Source organism: Diaphorina citri, unplaced genomic scaffold (genome assembly GCF_000475195.1).
Source record: "Diaphorina citri unplaced genomic scaffold, Diaci psyllid genome assembly version 1.1 scaffold752, whole genome shotgun sequence".
In the NCBI taxonomy this organism is placed as follows: Eukaryota; Metazoa; Arthropoda; class Insecta; order Hemiptera; family Psyllidae; genus Diaphorina; species Diaphorina citri.
This window is the reverse complement of record NW_007378185.1, coordinates 39,977-64,798: the sequence shown is the minus strand read 5'-3', so window position 1 is coordinate 64,798 and position 24,822 is coordinate 39,977. Positions and strand designations below refer to the sequence as shown.

At 37.0% G+C, this 24,822-nt stretch overlaps 1 protein-coding gene and 1 long non-coding RNA gene across 2 annotated transcripts in view; one reads left to right on the top strand and one right to left on the bottom strand.

The window, feature by feature from the left end:
• Positions 1-24,822, bottom strand: part of LOC103511782 (tyrosine-protein kinase RYK-like) — a 69,636-nt gene that overhangs the window by 5,509 nt on the left and 39,305 nt on the right. Inside the window, exons 3-4 of the mRNA XM_026825442.1 lie at positions 15,430-15,673; positions 2,585-2,969 (exon numbers count right to left, since the gene is read on the bottom strand). Of these exons, the coding sequence (XP_026681243.1) occupies positions 2,585-2,969; positions 15,430-15,673 (629 nt within the window). The remainder of the gene's footprint in view (positions 1-2,584; positions 2,970-15,429; positions 15,674-24,822) is intronic.
• The window catches only part of LOC113468486, a 38,334-nt gene continuing 37,710 nt past the window's right edge, over positions 24,199-24,822 (top strand). Inside the window, exon 1 of the long non-coding RNA XR_003392222.1 lies at positions 24,199-24,248. This is a non-coding gene — a long non-coding RNA (uncharacterized LOC113468486). The remainder of the gene's footprint in view (positions 24,249-24,822) is intronic.

The window sequence follows — 24,822 nt, the reverse complement described above, 5'->3', positions numbered from 1 at the left end:
ATAACACACACTGGACGTGCCGCCTTTACAGATTAAATTAAATTTCATGTTCCATTCGTTATTCGTTAGTGCTGCGAAATATCAGAACCTGCACGAGTAACAATTAGTGCCTATTTGTAACATAGCATGGGGGTCTGAGTAGGCACTCAAGTTGAAGTTGAACCACTCGTTTAGTAATACACATACAAGCGGACATTCATTTGTAGTAGGTACTTACAACATACTTCTGAGGATAAAAAAAAGCTCAGGTATTTGGTACTTGCTTACCCTCTTTGAAATATTGAAAATCCGAAAATTCCTTTACCTATTATTATTTTAAGAACTAACAGTAATAATACAATAATTTTATTATTGGTGTTTTACACTTTCGAAAGTTTGTGATATGTACTTTGTAGGTATTCGCCTACAAGATCATAAATACATCGGACTGTTGGCCTCTGCCATTTTCGCTGGCAATCTCAGCTCCTTTTCCTCTTTCACTCACTCCCTCCATCCTCCATCAAATAGTAACTTGCCTCTCGAAATATTCCAATCTACCGAAACTTACTCAGGTGTAATGAAATGGAATTATGCTGATTTATTTGTCGTTCCCTCTTCATTACCGTTCCAATTTGTCACAATTGTCTTCTTCGTTACTCATTGGTCAGAAATAATGGAAATTTCAATTTTAATTAAAATCCAACAAAGGGAACGAGAAATGGACAAATAAATATCAAGAAAATGAAGGAAGTTATTAATAAATCAAGTTGGACTAATTAGCCTTTAGCACCTTCTTACTTCTGAGGCACCATTATAACATCAAATATTCGACTGCACAGCCCAATAGACTAGATGGTAGATAACACCTCTGTGGTATTTAATGTCTCCTAATGACCTATTTTGGTAAAACTTTCCTTATATTCTATTACTTATTACTTAGCTATCATTATCACCTCCGTCATCGACTTTCACCTTATCGCTATTTTCCTGTTCTTATATCTTTTTTACGTTTCCTTAATGGGATCAGACAAACACATTCTGCAATGTTACCCACACCAGTGAAACAGTTAATAGATATTATTATTCCACTTTGCCTTGTTTTTAATGAGAATCGGATTTGCCATTAAGGATAACTAGCTATTATAATTGTTCTTTCTAAAAATAAAATTTCGAAAAAACCCTTTCGCCTTAATTAAAAATTACGGTCATTAAAATTTTAAAGGGTGTGAAACTCTGTACTTAGCTTGTGCCCAGGTAGGAAATCCATTGAAATTGTTTAGAGACTATTGGAAGTTTTAGCTAGTACAATTACAATACCCACCAAAAGTTGAATAGAATGGAAAATGGGGTAAAACAGGAACAGGAAGGAAAAAAAGAAGGCGCTGGAAGGAGAGGTCTGGGGGCAGGAAGGTAATATTGGAAATTACATTATCTACAAAATGTAGGTAGGTAGGTAGTTATGTACTTAGGTACAATGGTACATGGGTATATCTGTTTTGGGCATATAAAAGCTAAAATGTGCAATCGAAGAAAGGCAAGTTTCCCGAAGTTTTACAGATGGAATCTCAAAAAGTACTCAAACGATCTTTTCATGATACCTAATTTTATTATGTCCACTTGTCCTTATGTAATACCCTCAGAAGCTTAAATCTTCAGGAAATCTTGAATTCATTCTGAACATGAGAACCGATTTCCAATATTCTCGAAATTACTCATTGTATGACAAAAATCTACATACTTTCTGTTATAATAAAATAGACATAGGGATACGTAGTACATGCTCAAACGATCTTTTCATGATACCTAATTTTATTATGTCCACTTGTCCTTATGTAATACCCTCAGAAGCTTAAATCTTCAGGAAATCTGGAATTCATTCTGAACATGAGAACCGATTTCCAATATTCTCGAAATTACTCATTGTATGACAAAAACTTACATACTTTCTGTTATAATAAAATAGACATAGGGATACGTAGTACATAGTTTCATATCCACAGGTAGGTAAATACTTGGCCTGGCGCACTACAGAGCACCTCGATTAAAGTGGCACTTAAAATAAAGTACCACTTTGTTGTTGTTTTCCTTTCCCTTTGCTCCCCTTCCCTTTAATTTTTTATCTCTACCTCCCTTTTATCTGCCTTTTTTTTATAATTTCTGTACCATAACATTTTTTTAATCACGTAGAGGTAAGCTATATCTTTCTCCCCAGTTGTAATGGTTATTGAGTTTTTGTCTGTCTTGTTTTCCAGGATTCTTTATACTTTTCCATCTTCAAAGTGTACGCACCCTGTTCCCTGCCTATTTCCTTATATTTCTCATTTTCAAAGAGCCTCTCTGCCTATTTTCTCCTATCTCTCATTTTCTAATATTACCTATCTCTGCCGCTTTCTTTATTTTTCCTGTATCTACCTACAATACTTACCGAGGTAATACGTTATTTTCAACTACTTATTGTCCTATTTGACGTCTTTCTTCGTACGATTCTGCATATGAGTTTTATTTTCACTGTTTCATATTACAATACTTCTTTATTTTCTCTTCTTATTTCCTATTTAGCTATTCGAAGTATTACGCGTTGATCTCCATGTTTCTGTGCCCTTACAGGCGCTTTAGTCTAGAGGACAAATGACTTACCTGGGAGGATACATTGGAAGAGGCATAGTAGGTGATGGGCGTGGCATACACGTGGTGCGAGGTTTTGCCCTTGTAGCTCGTCACGCAGGTTGTGGCGTAAGGTGACGGCACACTTTTCACGGAAGACGCCATGGGGACTTTCTTGAAGCTAGCGATGGTGTCATAGCTACCAGCATCCATCGCGTCCAGACGAATAAACACATTGGGGTTCGTGGCGTACGCAGCGCTAGTGTAGCTTGTACTGGAATCAAACAGAGGAGAAGATCTAAGAGATGTTAATATCAAGAGTAGACAATAGGGAAATATTTTTAAAATGCCAAATACACTGCCAACAAGATTGCACAAGAGACTTGCTACGTGTTCACACACAGAAAGTCACTGGAAAGTCACTTACGGGAGCCAACTTGCTCAATATTTACTGCCAGTGGACACTTTGAGTACATATGGGTACCTCATTCACCAAGTAGTTGTACCTATCTTTTATTGTTCACATTTTTTTTACCTATGAAGGCATTATTATGTAAATCGTAGGCCCGTTTTAATACTTGTTCTCATAGTAGAGCGAATGTAGAAATGCTTGTGCTTGTATGTCGCAGAACTTTTATATTGGTTTCACTTATTTGAAAACTTGAGTCATTCAAACATCTAGAAATTAGAATTTACCCTGTGGAAATTCAATTAAAAGGAAACAAAGTAAACTCACTTTTGTTAAAGCGCTTTAAAGGAAAAAAAAAACCTCACTTCATTGGGATATCAGACGTAGCGTAGGTATGAGTACATATACAATATGTATTGTATAGAAGTACGTCAATAATAAATATATTGTGATGGAAAACTCATTCAGACTACAAGTTTCATGTTGTAATGAATATTATTCAACTCTGACAAACAATAAATATACCGGATGGCAAATGAAGAATGTATTTATCTACCTACTTACCAAAACTATGGAATAAAATTGGTTTTGGTTGACCAAAATCAAGGATATGTAGGATAACTATAACTACATATAGACCTGAATGAGTTTGATTTTACCGAGTGACAATACCACGTACGAATAACGTCATGAGACCAGAATTTCTCTAGAAATTGATTGTCACAAAAGTGTTGTCCTACCCTGTATATTCTCATGTTTTTTGTTTCATGTTCCATGTACACACAATATCTGTGTTTAGTGTTGATATTATAATTGAGTTGCTGAAATTTTAAACTTTTCAAATTCCCCCGAGATTTTTCCCTTTTCTTCTCCCGAAGCGTATTGTCACTTTTCGGATTAAAGCTTTAATTTCAACTTTGGAAAGTCGGGTTTAGTGTTGATATTATAATTGAGTTGCTGAAATTTTAAACTTTTCAAATTCCCCCGAGATTTTTCCCTTTTCTTCTCCCGAAGCGTGTTGTCACTTTTCGGATTAAAGCTTTAATTTCAACTTTGGAAAGTCGAGACTTCTAAATATGAATTGAGAGGTGGTGTGTATTATGTACGTACATATTTAGGTATCACACTGCTTAAAATATACCTGGGATGTTATCATCTTCTCCAAGTAGAAATGTTCGTTCACAAGAAGGTACCTATAACTTTTATCCACAATGAAAGTCCAAAGCTGAATATCCAAAACCAATGAAAGACTCCTATTTGCTTCCTTAAAAAAACTGCTTTTTTTGGTCTTCCTAATGGAGGAACTGTTTTATCTTCGATTAGAGATCTTAAGGGAAGAGAAATAATCAACTGAGCTTGTGTTTTCTCATGTCCAAAGAGACATCCCCCTTCCCCTTGAATTTTCAAAGTTTTAATAGAGATAAGAAGAAGAAAGTTGAATGTTATAGAGAGAAATAAAAAAAAATATTCAAGCAAAAAATATTCTAAAAAAAGAAAAAAAATTGTCTCGCCCCTCTTATAGAAAATACTGCAGTGAAACTGAAAAGTTTGTTTTTTATGCCAGTACTATTATAATAAGAATAAACATAAATAAAAATATAAAAAATGTTGAACTCAAACAAAGTTGAACTGAAAAAGGAAATAAATTATAATCAAACGGCAAGGGAAAAGAGAGGAAAAGTTCTGAATTTTGAACTTAAAAATAATAATACTAGGTACCTATCATTGTTATCATTATGCTCGTATACTTTCTTGGGCAATAGTGTTCCCACCAGCAACCACCAAGCCATCTCAGAACAAGATTTTGAGGTTAAAACGTAGAAGTACCTACATATCTACAGGCGTACCTTGGAGAAATTCGATTAAACCTAACAAATGACCGAGCACGTCTCTCGGAAAGCAAATTTCAGAGATAAATTTCGTCTCCTGCGAAGTCCAAAGTAAACAGCAAGACAAACATTGGAGCTCCAGATCCAAGTTGTGGGACAAAAACAACACCCGAGCAATTCCAAACAACAAAATGAGGCAAAAAATCGAGGTTAGGTGTATAGGAGAGAACAAATCTAACGTCATTGAAAACCAAAGTCCTGAGGGAGCTCCTCCAATTTTTTTTTTCTCTTTGTCAATATAGAAAACAAATCACCGTCTTGAGAGTAAAACTTATTACATTCGTCTGTTGTGAAAGAAAACGAATGTCTCTTCTTTGGCCTTTTTTTGGTCTGACTGGTGTGACTTTGCCATCTAGATATTACGGGCCCGCCAGAGTGCTGGCACTAGCCTAAGTCACATAACACACACTGGACGTGCCGCCTTTACAGATTAAATTAAATTTCATGTTCCATTCGTTATTCGTTAGTGCTGCGAAATATCAGAACCTGCACGAGTAACAATTAGTGCCTATTTGTAACATAGCATGGGGGTCTGAGTAGGCACTCAAGTTGAAGTTGAACCACTCGTTTAGTAATACACATACAAGCGGACATTCATTTGTAGTAGGTACTTACAACATACTTCTGAGGATAAAAAAAAGCTCAGGTATTTGGTACTTGCTTACCCTCTTTGAAATATTGAAAATCCGAAAATTCCTTTACCTATTATTATTTTAAGAACTAACAGTAATAATACAATAATTTTATTATTGGTGTCTTACACTTTCGAAAGTTTGTGATATGTACTTTGTAGGTATTCGCTTACAAGATCATAAATACATCGGACTGTTGGCTTCTGTCATTTTCGCTGGCAATCTCAGCTCCTTTTCCTCTTTCACTCACTCCCTCCATCAAATAGTAACTTGCCTCTCGAAATATTCCAATCTACCGAAACTTACTCGGGTGTAATGAAATGGAATTATGCTGATTTATTTGCCGTTCCCTCTTCATTACCGTTCCAATTTGTCACAATCGTCTTCTTCGTTGCTCATTGGTCAGAAATAATGGAAATTTCAATTTTAATTAAAACCCAACAGAGGGAACGAGAAACTGGCACTAGTAAGATATTACGGTTGATACCAATGGCATGAGTAAATTGTGTAGAGGGGCGTGGTCTTAGGATTGGTAATCCAACTTTTATGAACGCCTGTAAATATCTCAGGTATGCAATGTGCACAACAGTGTATTTGTCTACTGAAAAGACCCGAAACCCCCTATTTGCCCATCCCTTAGATTCTCATAGATATACCTATTTACTCACACGATGTAATTATGTATCAACTTACGAGTATCTGCTGAGTGTTTCATGTGTAGTGTTTTACAATCGTTACACAAAGATTTACTAGATATTGGTATGCACAATAGATACCATAATATACATATACATACCTATCTAGTCTTTTACCAGAGAATAGACAAAGGCACAAAGTTTCATCGCCTCTACAAGAGCATTATATGACACTCGAGTGCAATATTTATGCTTCATTTTCCAGACAGGATAATGGTTCGAAACTTTCACAACATTAGTTTTTACTTCCTCAAATCCGCAATGCATCGGTTTCCTTTGTGCCAAAACATTTATCTCGGTTCTTATAAACCAGGGTGAAAGGTATATTATTTGAGTTATGATTCCTCGATGTATATGCATTGTAGTTATGACTAGCTATTGCTGATTGGTTAATAAATTAGCCTAATCTAGGGTACACGAGATCTTTAGCCTAAAATACTTTCTTTGGCTTTTCAAATCTGACACAAATTGGCATAATACTTTGTGCTATTCATATTATCATATTAAGTCATTAAGGAACTTTATAGGTACCACCTAGATATGAACTTTATGGGTACCTGAATATTTAAAAAATACCTACCTACAATTGTTACCTACAATGGGAAAGGCAAACAAAAACTATTGTTTGTAACATGACGAAAACTGTTAACCATATTGTATTGGCACCTACATATAAGTTTCCCTTGCTGTAACGTGCTTCAGTGTATTAGTTAGAGAGAGAGTTATGGGTACCTGAATATTTAAAAAATACCTACCTACAATTGTTACCTACAATGGGAAAGGCAAACAAAAACTATTGTTTGTAACATGTGAAAACTGTTAACCATATTGTATTGGCACCTATAAGTTTCCCTTGCTGTAACGTGCTTCAGTTTATTAGTTAGAGAGAGAGATAGGGTTGGATGATGTGAGAGAGGTAGAAAAAGATCAAAGGCGAAAAAGAATGGGAGAAAGAGGTGGAAGTAATTTTCATGTGGATAAAAACGAGATATTTGATAGAGAGGTGCATGAGAGAGAGAGAAAAGAATGGGAGAAAGAGGTGGAAGTAATTTTCATGTGGATAAAAACGAGATATTTGATAGAGAGGTGCATGAGAGAGAGAGAGAGAGGTGTTACAGTAATACCATAGTAATGGATAATACAAATAGGTACTCGTACACATGTCTAGTATAGTTTGCTGTATACCAGCGAAAATTCTTCTCTACGAAATTTTATACTAGAAACTCGTATAGCTATATACACCACAACAGACTGGAGTACATAAATACCCACATACTACACCTACACCTGTCTGCCTGCCCTATTACTCGTACTCTGTCCGATATACTACAACCTAGTACACCGAATATACAGGGTGTCCCATTCATGGTTCCACATCAGATTGGGCCCAGAACAGAATCACTTATTGGGTCTAGTTCAGATACGTTATAATAGGTAATGGATACAACTAGGTCACATATTTGCAAGATGCTTTGGTTTGAGTGAGAAGAAGGGAGAGAAAGAGAGGATAAACAAATAGAACTAACCCCCAAGATATCAAAGAATTTATTTGACAGTCTTAGGTAAAGATACTAATAGTCTCCTTTTTGTCTCGAAAAGCTCTGGAAGAATGTCTATACTGCCTTAGAAGAAAGAGCAAAAAAGTCCTGGGTAGTGTCTTGCCAGAGACTATAACATTTTAATACATTATGGACCGAGTCTAAATTTGAAACACCCTGTAGGGACGAGTTTATAAAATAAATTGCAAAAGTTGAGAAAATAAATTCCTCTTCCCTCCCCTCCCCTCTACTCTACTCTCTCCTATTCCTTCCACTATCTCTCTCTTCTTCCTTCATTCCACTCCTCTCAATGAAAATTCCAATAGACGAGCTTTGAAATGAACTTTCGCTTAAATTAACTGGCAGAAAATTTGCAGCTTTATGTTTTTTTCTTGTTTATAAACAGAGAAGAGGTTAAACGCTTTTTTTCTCACTCTCTGCAGCATAAAAACAACAAAGTGGTATTTTTTCTTCTCCGCAGCAACCGCGGCCGCGTAAGTAGAAGTTCACAGGTTCGAGTACCTGCTCGTGGTTGCAAGAATTCCTATATTGTAGATAAAGTTTTGAGATAAGTATTTTATAAGTATAGTTGAACTTGCTTTTTTCACCTTTCAAATGCCTGACAACGTGGTAACCCCTTGTCTAATTCTGACTGTGTAAACTAAAACTGACACCATGATTTTATGAACTTTCGCTTAAATTAACTGGCAGAAAATTTGCAGCTTTATGTTTTTTTCTTGTTTATAAACAGAGAGGAGGTTAAACGCTTTTTTTTCTCACTCTCTGCAGCATAAAAACAACAAAGTGGTATTTTTTCTTCTCCGCAGCGACCGCGGCCGCTCAAGTAGAAGTTCACAGGTTCGAGTAGCTGCTCGAGGTTGCAAGAATTCCTATATTGTAGATAAAGTTTTCAGATAAGTATTTTATAAGTAGTTGAACTTGCCTTTTTTTACCTTTCAAATGCCTGACAACGTGGTAACCCCTTGTCTGATTCTGACTCTGTGGAAACTAAAACTGACACCATGATTTTGATTTGTTTGTTTTTAGGATGATTTCGAGACCACCATTATTTTTGGAGTGCTAGGAGTGCAACAGTACCTATTCTTGGAGATTACAGGAATATCATAAGTGGAGAAAAGCTGTGGTAAGTACCCTACATAGCTGGACTTATAAGGTTTTGCTTTATTAATAGACCAAAACTATTCATCCCACGCTGAACTCTAACTTGCATTCTACAAAATACCTTATAGGTTATAGGTACCTACAGTAAAATAAAATTCCTTATCTGTTGAGTGTTGACATGTTCGTAATCTTGAACCACATGCAAATGAAGGAAACCCCCAACTCTATTGGAAAGCTGTGGGAATTTTCACGAACTTGATGTTGTGAAAGCTTTCGACTACGTGCTGAATATTTTAAGTTCTGCTCGAGGAAAATCTTACTCCGAAAGCTTAGGAAAAAAACTTGGAACAAAAGTTCAGTGCAAGAACTTTCAAACTTCCGTTACTTGATGTTGTGAAAGCTTTCGACTACGTGCTGAATATTTTAAGTTCTGCTCGAGGAAAATCTTACTCCGAAAGCTTAGGAAAAAAATTTGGAACAAAAGTTCAATGCAAGAACTTTCAAACTTCCGTCGTCTCCTTGGGAAAGTTCTCTTTTCTTCAAAAGACTAAGATAACAGAGAGCAAGTAAATAATTTAGAAATTCACAAAACAATACTCTGGCGGTGTAAATACTAGCTTTGGCTTATGAACAAGGGATTTCTCCGTTTAATCTTGGAGTGCTGGATTACAGAAATACCAACCAGTCGAGCAAAGCTGTGGTACGTACCTACTTACCTTACCAGTACTTACTAGCACACAGCTTTAGAAAAAATTGTGAAGTATCGCGTAGGTAGTGATTTTACCACTGATTTAGGTATCTTCAATGAATGTATTTTATCTTCTAGTGGTGCTTGACCTCCTTTAGAAATGAAGAACCTAGGGACCTAGAGGAGAGCGGTTTAGACTTGTGTGTCCGGGATAGGTGGTGCTAGAAAAGGGAAAAATCCAAAAGGAACCAAAACATTTACACATAAAATGTTCTTCTCAGGAAAGGAAGTACCTAACAAAATATGTAGGTCAAAGGGTTAAATTTAAATATTGTTTGCTCAACCTTGTCAAAAGTCTCACTGTATACATACCAGAGTATAACTGTCTCTTGTGTAAACAGATCTTATTTCTGTATTTATGTCCCTCGTGTAAACGAATCTTTTACTTATGACATACGTATGGTAGGATAGATGATTACCACAGGGACATTACACATCACGCACACAACCACACCAATGTAAACTGAGACATCTTTACTCGTTTATATCTCCATCCCTCTCGTTCAGATCTTTCTCTTCTCTCTTCTCTCTTCCTCTTTATCCATCTTCGCTAAGTAAATAAATAAATTCAGTACTTCCACCGTCTGTCTTCTCGTTTCTTCCACATGCACGCACACAACCACACCAATGTAAACTGAGACATCTTTACTCGTTTATATCTCCATCCCTCTCGTTCAGATCTTTCTCTTCTCTCTTCCTCTTTAACCATCTTCGCTAAGTAAATAAATAAATTCAGTACTTCCACCGTCTGTCTTCTCGTTTCTTCCACATGTATTTTCTTCTTCTCATTCTCTCCTCTACTGATCGTCTTCTCTATTTTTATCCTTTCCTCCTCCGTCCCACCTTTGTAGGTATTACTTTCATTTTACTCAACAGTCTACTCTTGTTTTCTTGTCCGTTTTGATAACTTTCTTTCAGATCCTTTTAACTTTACGTTTTTCTCATTATTGTGATCTTTAATTATTTTATCTTTTTCCATTATCTCTGTCGTTTTTTTCCTCTTGTCTCTCCAATCCTTTTGTTTGCCCTACTCTCAGACTCCTCAGGGAGTCTTTTGATTGAATTTGCTATTTTGTATGGTTTTGTCAGTTTCAACTTGCTGAGCTGACCATTCCTAAATGACACATTAAGCACCTGATGTGAAATACATGGAGAGAATACAAAGAAAACACAGGACACCATTTATAGTTATTTTTACCATGAACTTCCTCAAAAATTAATTGAAAATGGTAACATCTAATCTAACGTCTAACGTGCTGACCATACCTTCAAATCAAAACCCCACAAGGTAAAAGAAAGGGACGAAAAGTCCTATAAATTCCGGAATAGGAATATGAGATTGCCAGTGCGATAAGGAAACTTGAAACGCTTTTCTTTGGACTTATTTGGACCACCATTATTGGGTATCAGCGAAATGTAGTCCCCTATATTAGGAGAAAACTTTTAAAATCAAAACTTAGACCGTCCTCCCCCCCTTTTTCATTCCTTCATTCTATGAAATTCCATTAATTGAATTTGCTATTTTGTATGGTTTTGTCAGTTTCAACTTGCTGAGCTGACCATTCCTAAATGACACATTAAGCACCTGATGTGAAATGCATGGAGAGAATACAAAGAAAACACAGGACACCATTATTTATAGTTATTTTTACCATGAACTTCCTCAAAAACCCTACAAGGTACAAGGTAAAAGAAAGGGACAAAAAGTCCTATAATTTCCGAAATAGGAATATGAGATCGCCAGTGCGATAAGGAAACTTGAAACCCTTTTCTTTGGACTTATTTGGACCACCATTATTGGGTATCAGCGAAATGTAGTCCCCTATATTGGGAGAAAACTTTTAAAATCAAAACTTAGACCGTCCTCCCGTCCTCCCCCCTCTTTCATTCCTTCATTCTATGAAATTCCATTAGGGGTCAGAAAAACTCGAGAACAACATCAAGATAGGAAGCCACAAGTTTCAATTATTAATTAGAAAGCAAAATATTCACAGTATTTTCTCAAAGTTTCAAAATGGCGGCTAAAGGGCAAAAGGTTCCTTCGTCTCAGCCTCCACAGTGTGATTATCAGCAAGTTCATTAAGTTTTCCCATGTTATTATCTTCAAAACCCTAATGTTTTGTTAGTGTATCTGAGAGAAAAGATTGGAGATAATATTATCATTTGCCGCAAGATATTTTGAAATTGAAAAGGTATGAGGATTAATAAATTCCATTAGGGGTCAGAAAAACTCGAGAACAACATCAAGATAGGAAGCCACAAGTTTCAATTATTAATTAGAAAGCAAAATATTCACAGTATTTTCTCAAAGTTTCAAAATGGCGGCTAAAGGGCAAAAGGTTCCTTCGTCTCAGCCTCCACAGTGTGATTATCAGCAAGTTCATTAAGTTTTCCCATGTTATTATCTTCAAAACCCTAATGTTTTGTTAGTGTATCTGAGAGAAAAGATTGGAGATAATATTATCATTTGCCGCAAGATATTTTGAAATTGAAAAGGTATGAGGATTAATAATATTAAATAAATCAAGTGCCACAAAAAATAAACAAAACTCCATCCCACCCCAAAAAAGATTAGAAATCAATTTTGTACCCCGCCTTTTATTCACTTCATAATTTGTGTCCTCCTACTTCACGTAGTACCTACCTTTCTTTCCCCTCATTGCACTCCACTTTCCTCTAATATTACTTCTGCTTCACTGCATTGGCGGCGTGCCACCTACCTCTCTTTCCCCTCATTGCACTCCTCTTTCATCTAATCTCACTTCTGCTTCACTGCATTGGCGGCGGGCAATGCTTTAAAAATAAATTGATGGCACGCCGCCAATGCAGTGAAGCAGAAGCGAGATTGTAAGATTTGGTAAGTTCCGATAATTTCGGTGTGAAAAATGCCATAGTAACATCATTGGGTAAGTTTTATTAAGTTCCGACCATTTCCGAGTGAAAATGCCGTAATATCATCTTTGGGTAAGTTTTGGTAAGTTCCGAACATTTCCGAGTGAAAAATACCATAATAACATCATTGGGTAAGTTTTGGTAAGTTCCGATCATTTCCGAGTGAAAAATTAAATAATAACATCATTGGGTAAGTTTAGGTAAGTTCTGATCTTTTCCGAGTGAAATACATCATGATAATGTAGGTACCTACATGAAAATCATTTTTAATATTTTTATTTATTATTATTATTTTTTTCCAACTAGGTATAAACTATAAAATTATTCAGAGGAACAAAGTAAAATATGGGTCAGTAAATACATTATAGGCTAGATAACTGGACTACTCATTCAACTTTGCAGGTAGCACCTACGTTTGAACAAGACCTACTGCTAGCAAATGATGCAGCGATCCAAGTTGCAGAATATTGGAAGAGAAGTATCTGACACGGTCATTGGTCAAAGCGGACACGGAAAGAAAGTAAGTAATTCAACTTTGACGTCTAATGGCAAAGACGTTTTCCAAAGTCTATTGGATTGTGTGAATTGTGTCTCCCATATCAATCCCTTAAGGATAACACCTGACTTTTCCTTCTTTTACTATAGGAAAGGAAACCACTTTGACACGTGTGTAACCAGGTGTAAGGAGAGAAAGCAGGAAGGATTAGTGTTAAGCAAGGAGGCTAAAAACGGCAGGATTATAGGCATACACAAATGATAAAATATCTATACGAGATCAGGAGTACATTTAAAGTGCACACAGGCACAAAAAGATATTACCTAACCGAAAAGATTTGTGAGCTGAAATCCTCTGCTTCTTTCCCTTAGTTCAACGTTTTCCAAAGTCTATTGGATTGTGTGAATTGTGTCTCCCATATCAATCCCTTAAGGATAACACCTGACTTTTCCTTCTTTTACTACAGGAAAGAAAACCACTTTGACACGTGTGTAACCAGGTGTAAGGAGAGAAAGCAGGAAGGATTCGTGTTAAGCAAGGAGGCTAAAAACGGCAGGATTATAGGCATACACAAATGTTAAAATATCTATACGAGATCAGGAGTACATTTAAAGTGCACACAGGCACAAAAAGATATTACCTAACCGAAAAGATTTCTGAGCTGAAATCCTCTGTTTCTTTCCCTTAGTTCAAGTCCCCAAGGATTGAAGAATAAGGAATTTGGACCTAAGAGATAAGTACCGTAGTCAAGGATCTGCTGGGTAGGTAGTAGGTATTACGTTAGGTAGATACCTGCTTCTTCAACCCAGTGGAAACAAGGACTAGATTATAATGGGGTCTGATGTCAAGCGAAGATAAAGATAACATTGAGAAAGAGAGTATAGTCTTTGGTAAAAGTTATAAAGGAAGAATTGAAAGAGAAAGGGCGAAGAATGTGGGTGAGATAGAAATAAGAAAAAGAAGAGGAGGAGAAGAAGAGGAAGGAGAAGGAGGAGAAGAAGAAGAAGAAGACATATTGGGTGTGAAGATGTTGAGAATTAATGAACATAAACATAGTACCTATCTAGATGTGCGGGTAGCATCTTATAACCCCAGGGAGGAACAAAGAAGAAAGAAAAAGAGAGGAAGAGAGAGGGAACGAAAGAAAAGGAGAGGGAGAAAAAAGGGAGAGAGAGGGCGGCACGTGTGTGCCATATTGGGAAATAGGCTAAGAGTGCTATTTAGAGGGGAGGGGGAGTAGAATTCTATTTAGAAGGGAGGGGTAGGGGAAGTGTTAGACAATTAAATAAAGGCTCTCTCGCTTGTGATGAAGAGTAATGGTCAAACATGCCACTAGTGACCTTTGAACCAAAGAATGAGAGAGACAGAAAGAAGGGGGAAGAAAAATTGCCTGTTTTATTGGTGTTTTCTTTTTTTTCCTATACGGACGCTGTTCCAGCTTTCAACAGTACACATGATCTATTTCCTATCTCTCTCTCTCTCTCTTCTTTCTTTCTCTCTCTCTCTCTCTCTCTCTCTCTCTCTCTCTCTCTCCCTAAAGATATTTCCGGATTATAAGCATCACTCAGCATTTTTTAAAGGTTCAAGTCTTATTCCTAGATCTTGGAAGTTTTTGTCGGATTCCGGGAAATCATACCTCAGTTCAGAGCATATTGACAAGATCAGGACATGTGATAGCATGAAAAATGAGTTCTTCTGCTTTCCTCACCATTCTCTCCCTCCCCTTAGCTATTTATAATTCATAATTCCAATACCCCAAACTTCCTGTTTCTCCATTTTTCTCTCCTCGGGGGATAAAAAAACTTTTAATTAACTTGTTTGTATATTTATTCTATTGTTATTATCTTCAGAGCAGCGCATTACAAGCAAAGTTTTATTTAGAAAATCTAGCAGCGCATTTTGCTACTTTTGTCTAGGTCAGAGAGAATTGGGTGAGACTTTTTTTTTCTAATGAAAAACATAAATAAATAGAGGAGAATATTAAATGTATAAATTTTCCTTGTGCAATAAAAAGTTTACGCTAGTTAAGAATGGAAATTGCTAGATACTTGTAGCTCTCGGTAGTTTCTTGTATTTTTTATTAATTAAAATAATTAAGTATGTTAAATGTTACATGCTAAGCTCAGAGATAACAAAATTCAACTACCTTTGCAATCCCTTACCACAATCCCAGTGCAGTGAGCTAAGTAAGCTAATGCATTGGAATAAATCGTAAGAATAGGGTACGATCGAAAATCAGCTAAATAAAAAGATTGGACTCAGAGGGAGGCCATTATTTCTAAGATTCCGAACAAACCAATTAATTCTTAAGGTGTGTCCACACATAGTCGACGGACCGCCGATTCACAATAAATTCACATCGATCGACGGCCATTGTCTATGTGTGGACACACCTTTAACTAATAATAATAAAATGTCATCTTACCACGTTTTTCCTCCTTCAGGCATATCTTGTTGCGTTGGAAGTTGAGTGATGTCACACCATGACGGTGTGGTAGGCTAATATTGAGCTGTAGGACGACTTTTATATCATCACTGACCGTTCCCGTACAGGGGAATGTCACCCGGAATGTCTCCAGACGGGGTGGTATCTCCCCCTGCATGGAGATGTTGAACATTGGGGGAGTCATGGCCAGGGAGCTGTAGGCTGCTGACCAGCTGTAGAGGATCTGAAACAGGGCGAAACCGCAGGGTAATTAGGCTATGAAGTGTGAAAGAAATGCTGAAATAATTTAGAGTTTTTGCAGCCGAAATTAGCGTCCCGTTAATGGAACTCTTGGACCGTAAAAATTTAGAACGTAAAAATATAGCGTGATTTCCAAAAACTCAAACTTCTTCTTTACCTCAATGGAATTAACGTGCCCGTAAAAGTCACGTACGCTATTTTGCAAAAACTCTCTAATATTGGCCAAATGGTGAGTTCAAGTTAACCGGACAATTTTACTTTCTGTTTGTCTGTCTCAGGTCTCTGGAACTTCGACTTTGATAACATGTGAATTTGCCTACAAAGGAAATTTACGATTGAGCGGGTAAGCACTTCCAACACTGCGCTATTGAGGCAGCTGTGATAGTAGGTAAGTAGAGTGGTTTGAAATATTTGAATATCAAAAACGTAAAATGGAAGGGTGGTAGTTGAAGGAGTAAAAGATAAAGGGGAAGAGGTGTTGAAGAGGTACGAATGGTAGAGAATGTGTGGAAAGGGAATAATGTATGCGGGGGTGTGGAGAAAAGTGAAGATAGAAAGATCAGAGGGAGGGAAAGAGAGAAAGTTTGAGGGAAATGACCGATAGAGGAAAGAAACAGGGGTAGTATGTTCGGTAAAGGGATCAAGAAGCATTTGTGTAATTTTATCCCTATATTACAATATAGGTAACTTTATAAGTATACCTATCTACCTGTGTGTATACTATATGTATATACAAAGAACTTACAGCATAAAGAGTTACTCTTTGATATGCGGCCTTATTGCTCTCCAACCAGGCCTTTGAAGTGTTGTAACGTGGCCTTTGTAAAGTTAGTCCAATGTAGACTTTGATTGGTATGCAAAATAGTTTCTAATAAGGGTTTTAGATTGGTATGCAAAGTAACTTTTCCATGTCTTTGATAGAACGTCACATATAGGACAGCTATGTGGACATTTTCGTTTAGCAAATAGCCTAGGGAGGCCAATATGTCCCTTGCTTTCATTATTTCTCGTTGATTTTGCCTTGTGTCTTCTGCATGTGTGATTTTTAATTTTCTGTCGATTCTATTCATGGCTCGCTCCAGCAATAACATACAAATGGCCTCCAGGAGAACATTTTTATAAATACTTGCCTAGCTTATCTAAAAGACTCTTCCTAACAAAACTCATTAGGTACATTTAGGGTATAGGTAATTTTTACTAGTAGAAAAGTTGGAGGAAAAACTCCGACACCTAAACAAGTCTCAAAAAGAAAGGAAGTGGAAACACCAACACCTACTTCATTATTTACGATCAATTTATTTGTTACGATCCCCGATAATCCTTTGTTTCCATCGTGCACATGTGTCACGAAATGTGGCCTTTTAACCTTTTACAATCTCATCACAGAGGAACAAAGTAAAATATGGGTCAGTAAATACATTATAGGCTAGATAACTGGACTACTCATTCAACTTTGCAGGTAGCACCTACGCTTGAACAAGACCTGCTGCTAGCAAATGATGCAGCGATCCAAGTTGCAGAATACTGGAAGAGGAATATCTGACACGGTCATTGGTCAAAGCGGACACGGAAAGTAGCACTTTCTCCAATTGTTCTACCAACTTTTGTAGGTCGTTAGCTTTTGCTGTTTTGTCGAATTTGTCTACTTCAAAGATCGGGTTTATATCTTTTCCATTCCTTTGAAACATTTCCCAAGCTTTTTCTTCACTTTGTGCGGTTTCTTCATTTTTGTTTAGTGGCTTCACATCATCTCTCTGGTCAACTTCATTTTCTTCATCTAGCGTATTGAGTTCATTGTTGTCCAGGTCGTTGTTTCCATTCACTTCCTCCATTGGATCTTTGTCCATATTCAATCTATTTTCATCATCATATCGTATAGAGTTTCCGAGATAACCACCGATAAAAATCGTCATCAGAAGGATGGCTTTCTGATCCATTTTTTTTTTTTTTTTTTTTTTTTTTTTTTTCGCTGTTGCAACGACGCGACGTTAGTTGTAGCAACAATCAATGCTTTCCTTTGCATTGCGTTATTCCTTTCATGGTAGACATTGGACAATCTACAGTCCTGTTTATTTCCTTCGCTCCAACACTGATCTAAGTTAATTTTAATCGAGGTCTACATTGTCATTCATATTCGTATCTTTAGAAACAGTTTAAATTGAGGTAAATGATTTGAATAATATTCGAGTAGCAGCTAGGCACATTACAATTACATCGAAGTACAAGATTCAGTTAAAAGAGTACATCCTAGGTATCTAACCAATGCCAGTGCTAACTTTTATGTTGGAAAAATAAATTCATAATCCTTCCTGTTGAATGAATAGCTGCTGAAAGCAGTACCTGTAACACAGGGGCTTGCCAACACTTCACAACACCCTCGGAAATTAATTTCTATATTTCCAAAGCAAAGATATATATTTTTAATCTTTTTCCACATAAAAGAATTTCAAATCAAAAAAAAAAAAAGGAGAAGATAAAGCTAAAATGATTTCTCTGTGTGGAAGAGTGTTGAGGCAATACAGAAAGGTAGGTACAAGTAGGTAGATATAATATGAAAAGATAGAGGTGGAAATTTGATTAAATGTTCAGAAAAACCCAACAGGGTGGGACATTTAAAAATGAAACAGAACCTCTACCAGACGTGAGAGAAATGTTAGAACTTGGGACCTAAAGATTGAAATTTATTTTCAGAGGAATTTCACTCATATGTCAGTTACCTACACCCATAATAATTGCATGTGAGGCAGGTTTCTAGCTATAGTGCTTATACATATGTAGGTACAGTCCGTAAGATGATTTTCATAGTGTTCCTAAACTTCCACCCAGTATAAGGGGAAAAAATAAATTTAATTTGATTTTGTTTTCTAATTAATTTTTACAAAGACCACAGGACTAAACCATCATACAGACGGGGTGCTCATGTTTAAGCTAACCAAAGGGGGTGCAAATAACCACTCGATGAGGGTTTTTGGGGCCCGCCAACTCTCTACCTTGGTCTGTTGCGGCCCTCGGGTGCCCTAAGGTTGGACAACCCTGCCCTATAAGAAGGTATTCAAAAATTTCCCATTTCCACATAAATTATTTTCAGAGTGACCCCCCTCCCCCTCTGACTACCTGGGTATACCTAATGATTATTTTTAGTTGTATTTCCCATTCCTAAACGGAACCGATTCCGTTGGAGCGCCCCCTTTTATTTTGAATCCCTTTGTACTGTCAAATTTGAACTTGGTGGGGCGGAGAGCTACCGCGCTCCTTAATAGAACCAATAGTTTAATACAGGCCCTATCACGCCAAAAGAGGGAAAACGAGCTTCAGGAAAGGGGAAATTCCCGAGAAAAAGTCGTATTTTCCGACTTTTTCTCCCCTCCATTGATGATTACGGTTGCACTTCGTATATCCCGCATTATCCTCAAAATCCGCCCCGGGCGGGAATCGAACCCACGACCTAGCGCTTACAAGGCAGACGCACTACCAACTAAGCTAACTAGGCTGGCTCGAATAGTTTAATACAGGCCCTATCACGCCAAAAGAGGGAAAACGAGCTTCAGGAAAGGGGAAATTCCCGAGAAAAAGTCGTATTTTCCGACTTTTTCTCCCCTCCATTGATGATTACGGTTGCATTTTGTATGTCCCGCATTATCCTCGAAACGAGCTTCAGGAAAGGGGAAATTCCCGAGAAAAAGTCGTATTTTCCGACTTTTTCTCCCCTCCATTGATGATTACGGTTGCATTTCGTATATCCCGCATTATCCTCACAAGCTTGAGTTTTGTCCCCTTAGGAGAGCTTTATCCCGTAATAGCGGGGGAGATTTGAAGAGCTAGGGGAAAATTTGAAGAGATGGCTTGACGAGATAAAAAGGTTTTTATGGATTTAGGTGAAGTACATGTTGAACTGAATAGCATACTGGGTGATGTCACTTAAGCTAGAAATCTAGCTTAAGTGACTTAAGCTTAAACTAGAATCACGTCACGTGAGCTCATGGGGAGGCAGAAAGATGTTATTCAAAAATCCCCCATAATAGTTGACGAGATAAAAAGGTTTTTATGGATTTAGGTGAAGTACATGTTGAACTGAATAGCATACTGGGTGATGTCACTTAAGCTAGAAATACACTAGAATCACGTCACGTGAGCTCATGGGGAGGCAGAAATATGTTATTCAAAAATCTTCCATAATAGGTATAGTAGGTGGAAGCGGAAGCAGAAGCAGAAGCAGCAGCAGCAGCAGAAAATGATGAAAAATTTGACGTTTTTCGAAGTCAATTATCTCTGGCTAAACTTAACCGATTTTGATGATTTTTTTTTTCAACTTGGTCCACTTGCATGCCCCAACACACACAAGCAATCCGTTTTCTTCCGTCATTTGTGGCTGTCTGCCTACAACTACCTGAAAACGGCTACTTTCCCTGTCGCGTATAATATCTCTAGTAGCGCGGTCAAACTTTCTTGACTTGGCGGGGCGGAGCGCTACCGCGCTCCTTAATAGTAGGTGATTTTGTTCACGATAGCCTCACTGCCCTCACGTCACGTCTCATGAGCTCACTTTAGGATGTCTGTCAAAAAAAGAAAAAGTTTTTGGTCCATCCAGTTTTTCTACTAATTCCCTGTCGCGTATAATATCTCTAGTAGCGCGGTCAAACTTTCTTGACTTGGCGGGGCGGAGCGCTACCGCGCTCCTTAATATGAAATATGTATGGAGAGGTGTCACTCTGTCATCTTCCATCATGATAAACATGAGCACTCGATGTGCTTATGATTTGAGGGAATTTTTCACAAAGCATGCCTATAGGTATTGCCTATACTGCACCTCTGTGTTTAGCTGTAGGCTGTAAAGCTTTAAACGATGCTTAGGTACAATATGAAACAGAGCCCAAAATTGGTATACCAATAACTAACTCAGATTGTGAAAAATATCCTGTTCTTTGTTCTTCACCATTCATTGCCTATACTGCACCTCTGTGTTTAGCTGTAGGCTGTAAAGCTTTAAACGATGCTTAGGTACAATATGAAACAGAGCCCAAAATTGCTACCTATACCAATAACTAACTCAGATTGTGAAAAATATCCTGTTCTTTGTTCTTCACTATTTGCAAGAATCGCAAGTTTTTATGCTAAAAGAAATATGAGAGTGGTAGGTACATTAAAACAGATGTTAACATATCATAGCGGGTGAATTTCCTGTATTCTTTTTCATCTCAGTCACAACAAGTGAACAAGTTGCCCTCGTGAGATAAACCCCCACCTAAATGTTTCTTTTAGGTGGAAAATGTGTCAAGTGGAAATTATGGGAAGTGGAGATGTTCGTTCCCTCTTCATATTATCATAATGCTTCCCGCTCTACGTCCTGGTCGCTCCATACCTCATGTGTGATATCTGATCTTATATTTAATATCATGTACCTACGAGTGGTAATATAAACGGATCTTTACTTGAGGAATACAGTGTGTAAATCGCTTCTCAGAAAATATGTAGCTAAGTCCTAAATTTTTATTTACGAATAGTGAAGTTTTGGGTATAAAATGGATTTGGATATGTCTGACTATTTAGAATTACGGCCAAGAGGGATCAATGATACGTTATTTGGATAATGTGTGTGACTTTCTACTTTCATACTTTGGCTATTTGAAATTTTCATCTCACCTTTTTCTTTGGCAATCAATATTTAATTCCCTTGATACATGAAAACTAGCTCACTGTTGGTAACTTCTGCCAACTTAACAATATCAAAAACTTTACAATCCCTCTGTATAAAGGCCAAGACTCATATGTGAATGTGAGCTTAAAAGTCATCTCAAGTTTTCCGGCATATACGAACGCCCAGAACTCCCCAGAGGATCCTATAAATTATCCCTAAGAGGTTTTCAAGGATGAAAATTTGCTTTCTTTTTCTCAAGTGCGGGTAAAAATTCCCCATCTTACAGCTTTCTTTTTTATTCATCTTCAGAAATGACATAGCAGAAATATTTGGGACTGCATTGGAGGAAGGGGGGCTAAATATTTTTATAGAAATATTATTTTATTGATATTATTTTCATATTTAAGAAGAATTTTCCTCGGCACATATTTTATGATTTATGGGCCCGAGTTAATGTGGGTTTTGGATGGAATATGGGAAACAAATTTATGACATTTATAGCTCAAGATAAACGACCTACCGAAAGCTGTATACAAAATCAACAGCATAAAATAATAATTTCAACGTTAAAGTGTGTGAGGAGGGATTTGGGGGTACGAGAACGTAAAATATTCCTCTAATAGATATTATTATTAGGCTGCTTGAAATCTCCTCCACATTTGATTCCTTTAAGGAGCTGTAACTTCCAAAAGTTGAAAATCACATGATATTTTACTCTCTCAGCTGTAATATACTTGAAAAACACACTTAGGTTCAACGTTAAAGTGTGTGAGGAGGGATTTGGGGGTACGAGAACGTAAAATATTCCTCTAATAGATATTATTATTAGGCTGCTTGAAATTTCCTCCACATTTTATTCCTTTAAGGAGCTCTAACTTCCAAAAGTTGAAAATCACATGATATTTTACTCTCTCAGCACTCAGCTGTAATATACTTGAAAAACACACGTAGGTATACACTTATGACACTTACTTGAGTGACTCCATGTGGGGTGGTTTCTGATTCCTCAGGTAGGCCACGGCCGACATAGTTGTCAGAAGGATTATGATCAACGCGCATGCGCAACCCAGGGCTACATAGAACGTCACGGTGGCGGGAGGGTCAGATCGCACGATGGTGTCCTGGTTCGTAAGCACGGTGGGCCATCCTGGTTTCTGATAGGAGACTGGGGTAGAATGCGGGGAGGGGAGCGGGAAATAGGCACCGCTGTCGGGTATTTCGTTGCTCAAGATTTCCTCTGAAAGCAGGAAAAGACACAAATATAGGTAAGAAGAGGAGAATCGTGAATTATTAAAATTTTCACAATCCTCTAGTGTAGTAATTTTACCCCATTTACCTCATTTTGCAAAAAATAAGTAACTCTCATATAAATTCTGGCTAGAACACTAGACTCTCTTCTCTGTATAAAAAAGTATGGTAAACATTACACTCAAGATTTCCTCTGAAAGCAGGAAAAGACACAAATATAGGTAAGAAGAGGAGAATCGTGAATTATTAAAATTTTCACAATCCTCTACTAACTAGTACTCTAGTGTAGTAATTTTACCCCACTTACCTCATTTTGCAAAAAATAAGTAACTCTCATATAAAGTCTGGCTAGAACACTAGACTCTCTTCTCTGTATAAAAAAGTATGGTAAACATTACATGTTTGTTAAAACAAAAGCTTCAAGATATAGGAAGGTATAAAAACAGACTAACAGAGTCATATTAACGTAAAAGCTTCTAACTTCATAAGAACAATAGGATATGTAGGTACTCTTTCTTCTTACTTTCTTAGGACAAAAGAGCTTGCTTGGATTCTGGACAATAGCTTTGAAATAAAAGATAAGAAAGAGAGATATTCAAGCAAAAGCAATTTCCAATAATTAATTGATCAAAAAATAACAATATAGAAGAAGCTTTTCTTCTGTGTATAGTTCCAGGGGACTTTCAGTTCGACGAAAGAAAAGTTTGTTTAAAAAGTTAAAAATAAACAAAAGAAAACAAGACGAGAGAGATATTCAAGCAAAAGCAATTTCCAATAATTAATTGATCAAAAAATAACAATATAGAAGAAGCTTTTCTTCTGTGTATAGTTCCAGGAGACTTTCAGTTCGACGAAAAAAGTTTGTTTAAAAAGTTAAAAATAAACAAAAGAAAACAAGACGAGAGCACTTTTTTCTGTCAGAGTTTTTCCTCAAATGCACCTAGCGTCACCTATGTTAAGCTACGCCGAGCAAGGCCAATAAATGGATGGGTGACTTAAACCTTATATTGGGAATAAAGGGAGAACGGGCTCTAGTCTTGATTTTAAATCATTACATGAATGTAAAATCAAAAAATCAAATCAAGAATAATAATGAACTGAATATTAAATAAAATAGGTAGGTACATAAATACTGATTTTCTTTAACCAAGATCGAAAAATTCCCGGAGGGACGGGCCCCGCTTGTTCTGTCAGAGTTTCTCCTCAAATGCACTATCATCAGATGAACTGGCATTTTTCTATCTTTTATTTAAGATTCACGAAGAGAATACAATACTTCAAAGCTTTCATTGCAGAGATCCAAATTAAAGACATACGGGAGTAACTATCTGTAGCAGACAAGTACTTATGTGTAGTACCTATTCCAGCTATTTGTTTTTATGTTCTGTACTTATATCATCTTCATTTTCTTTCTCTTTGAATTGGCTAAATGAGGTATGCACGTGGAAGTCTTGAAAATCATTTGAACTGTTCAAGTGTTCACTTTCCATTATACAGTAGGTACCAGTTGTATTCCCAACGTCTCGTCGGTGCTATCTACTTCCGAGAAACATATTAGGTACACAAGTTAACCGGACGATTTTACTTTCTGTTTGTCTGTCTCAGCTCTCAGGTCTCTGGAACTTCGATTGCCTGGAACTGAATTTGCCTACTAAGGATATTTACGATTGAGCGGGTAAGCACTTCCAACACTGCGCTATTGAGGCAGCTGTGATAGTAGGTAAGTTAGAGTGGTTTGAAATATTTGAATATCAAAAACGTAAAATGGAAGGGTGGTAGTTGAAGGAGGAAAGCATAAAGGGGAAGAGGTGTTGAAGAGGTACGAATGGTAGAGAATGTGTGGAAAGGGAATAATGTATGCGGGGGTGTGGAGAAAAGTGAAAATAGAAAGATCAGAGGGAGGGAAAGAGAGAAAGTTTGAGGGAAATGACCGACAGAGGAAAGAAACAGGGGTAGTAAGTTCGGTAAAGGGATCAAGAAGCATTTGTGTAATTTTATCCCTATATTACAATATAGGTAACTTTATAAGTACCTATCTACCTGTGTGTATACTATATGTACAAAGAACTTACAGCATAAAGAGTTACTCTTTGATATGCGGCCTTATTGCTTTCCAACCAGGCCTTTGAAGTCTTGTAACGTGGCCTTTGTAAAGTTAGTCCAATGTAGACTTTGATTGGTATGCAAAATAGTTTCTAATAGGGGTTTTAGAATGGTATGCAAAGTAACTTTTCGATGTCTTTGATAGA